The sequence below is a fragment of the Salvelinus sp. IW2-2015 genome, unplaced genomic scaffold, assembly GCF_002910315.2.
Source record: "Salvelinus sp. IW2-2015 unplaced genomic scaffold, ASM291031v2 Un_scaffold2034, whole genome shotgun sequence".
Classification (NCBI taxonomy): Eukaryota; Metazoa; Chordata; class Actinopteri; order Salmoniformes; family Salmonidae; genus Salvelinus; species Salvelinus sp. IW2-2015.
The window spans coordinates 41693-44776 of NW_019943380.1; the positions used below are offsets into that span (position 1 = coordinate 41693).

General features: G+C 47.5%; 1 protein-coding gene across 1 annotated transcript in view; it reads right to left on the bottom strand.

The window, feature by feature from the left end:
• The window catches only part of LOC112072769 (homeobox protein aristaless-like 4), a 56225-nt gene that overhangs the window by 21535 nt on the left and 31606 nt on the right, over nucleotides 1-3084 (bottom strand). The window contains exon 2 of the mRNA XM_024140155.2: nucleotides 1510-1826. Coding sequence (XP_023995923.1) covers nucleotides 1510-1826 — 317 coding nt within the window. The remainder of the gene's footprint in view (nucleotides 1-1509; nucleotides 1827-3084) is intronic.

Genomic DNA, 3084 nt, shown 5'->3' on the forward strand with positions numbered 1-3084 from the left:
CTGGTGTAATAGGTACGGTTTTCTTTTTGAAATACGGGTCAGGTCTCCCGTAGCGACTCAACAGAGTGTGCTGTGTGCTTGTAGACTGGGTGGAGAGTTAAATGTCATGCATCTGGTGGTATAGATGTTCTCTGTTAGGTTACTCAATGACGACAGCAGCCACACACACACACACACACACACACACACACCACACACACACACACACACCACACACACACACACACACACACACACACACACACACACACACACACACACACAAACACTCACACACTCACACACACACACACACAATGAATGCAGGGATTTTACTGTACCGTCACTCGACCAGACCAGGTTCTGTCCCTGACTATGTTTCAGAGCGTGCTGGGGAAATTAAACGTGGCATCTCAAAAGTGTCTTCTCCCCGAGAATAGCTTTGAGATGACTTCCCTTCTCTCTCTCTCTCTCTCTCTCTCTCTCTCTCTCTCTCCCTCTTCCCTCTCCCTCTCTCTCTCTCTCTCTCTCTCTCCCTCCTCTCTCTCCCTCTCCCTCTCCCCTCTCTCCTCTCCTCTTCCCTTCTCCTTCTCTCTCTCTCTCTCTCACTCTCCTCTCTCACTCTCACTCTCTCACTCTCTTCTCTCTCCTCTCTCCCTCTCCCTCCCTCTCCCTCTCCTCTCCCTCTCCCTCTCTCTCCTCCATCTCTCCTCTTCCACTCCTCACTCTCTCTCTCTCTCTTCTCCTCTCTCTCTCTCTCTCTCTCTCTCTCTCTCTCTCTCTCTCCTCTCACTCACTCTCACTCTCACTCTCACTCCTCTCTCTCCCTCTCTCCTCTCCTCTCTCGCTCTCTTGCTATTTTCTTCATAAAATGATGTACAGGGATGTAGTTTGAAGTAACATGGTTGACTCTTAGCAGAGTCTGCGATGTGTAGAACTAAAGAAAAAACTGACTAGTAATTTCCCATCAGGCAGACCCATCCCCAGCTCTATCTGAAACTAGCAGACAGAAACAAGATAAAATAGCCCATGCTGTCTGTTCGGAACTAGGTCTGTCCACACGCCACTATCGTCTCTCTCACAGCCCTCCTTCTCTCTGTCAGGTCCCTGGGTTAATATTTACATGTTGAAATGGACGGAGCGTCTACAGTAGTTTCTATAGTAGTCCCCTTGGCCCAAGCCGTTGGCTGTTTAGCCAGATTCTGTATGGTGGAAGCATCTCCATCTCTACACTGTTTAGACTCATCCAGACCCTTCAGATCTGTTGGTCTGGAGCCTCGCATCTCTACACTGTTTAGACTCATCCAGACCCTTCAGATCTGTATGGTGGAAGCTCCATCTCTACACTGTTTAGACTCATCCAGACCCTTCAGATCTGCAAACAGAAGAGTCAGAGCCAAGAGGAAAGGGTGAAGGGGAGAGAACTGGGTGTCAAAGTTCTCCAGATGGACTACGGCCTTTATCACGGACTCGCTGGTCGTACACTTGAGCCAGGTGAAAGGTCAAAGATCAGAGGTTTCCTCTTTTCACCTGTACTCTAGCCTCTGTCAGATCGGTCCTCAACGCCAGTTGTTCTCTAACGTAGACGTCAGGATAGTGCGTCTTCTGAAACACCTTCTCTAGTTCCTCCAGCTGGTAGGAGGTGAACGTGGTGCGGTTACGTCTCTTCTTTCCCTTGTTGCTGTCTGCTGCCTCGCTCCCTTTGTCCACGAGACTGGAGAGGTGGTCGGAGCCCTGACCTCTGACCCCTAACCCTGGTTCCTTCAGGTTCAGGTAGGAACCTTCCATCCCGGGAGAGTCGGTGTTTGGGGTCAGCTCAGATTCGGTTAGACCGCCGTTGTCTTTGGCTGTTGGGAGGGAGAGAGAAGAGAGTACAGTACAGGGGGAGGTGTGAGGAACAGCAAGTCATTCTCTTGTCCTGAGTTATATTTTAATAAAGATAGGCCTACTATTTCCTAACGTTTCTGTTCATTGTGATTATGTCAACTTGTGACTGACAGACTTAACTAACTAACTAACTATCTATCTATCTATCTATCTATCTATCTATCTATCTATCTATCTATCTATCTACCGAACTAACTAACTAACTAACTAACTAACTAACTAACTACCCACCTAACTAACTAACTAACTACCCACCTAACTAACTAACTAACTGGTCCACCTCCAAGCCCAGAGGTCTCTCTGCTCACCATCCCGGTCTCTATAATGGAGTGGTATAACTTCATCCCCTCTTTCCCTGTAATGCTTTTGAAGGTTCAAAGGTCGCTCTACAGCGAGTTTAAAAAGAGATTCAGAGGAGAAATCTGCTTCTCTGTTTGACAGGTATGTCACAACAATACACTTTCACTGTGACACAACCCCTCCGCCTCATGTTACTCCATCCCCATCTGAATTATGATCCAAAACCTGTCCAATCCCACGCATTATTATTTATTTAAGCAGACAAATTCTTATTTACAATGACGGCCTACCCCGGCCAAACCCCGGCCTACCCCGGCCAAACCCCGGCCAAACCCAGACGACGCTGGGCCAATTGTGCACCGCCCCGATGGGACTCCCAATCACGGCCGGATGTGATACAGCCTGGATTTGAACCAGGGACAGTGTGATGCATCTTGCACCACTGAGATGCAGTGCCTAAGACCACTGCACCACTCGAGAGCCCTGTGTATCAAAGCAACCACGCTACCCACAAACGTATGCACGCACACACACCACACGCATACATAGACACACACACACACACACCACACACACACCACACACACACACACACCACACACACACAACACACACAACACACCTCCTCTCAGACATAAAACATATTATGTTGTCACTTGACATTTCAATATCCTCCATTTTGTGACAGACTCTGGTCCTGTTAGCTAAAATATGATGTTTTTTGCTTCATTTTTAGGTCTCCTAGATGATGAATACAACATAACCTTCTGCTTGATAAACAAACAGCTGTGTGGATAAATAACTGAAGGGTTTGGTTCTAGAATAAACTGAAAGGTTCTGGTTCTAGAATAAACTGAAGGGTTCTGGTTCTAAGAATAAACTGAAGGGTTCTGGTTCTAGAATAACTGAAGGGTTCTG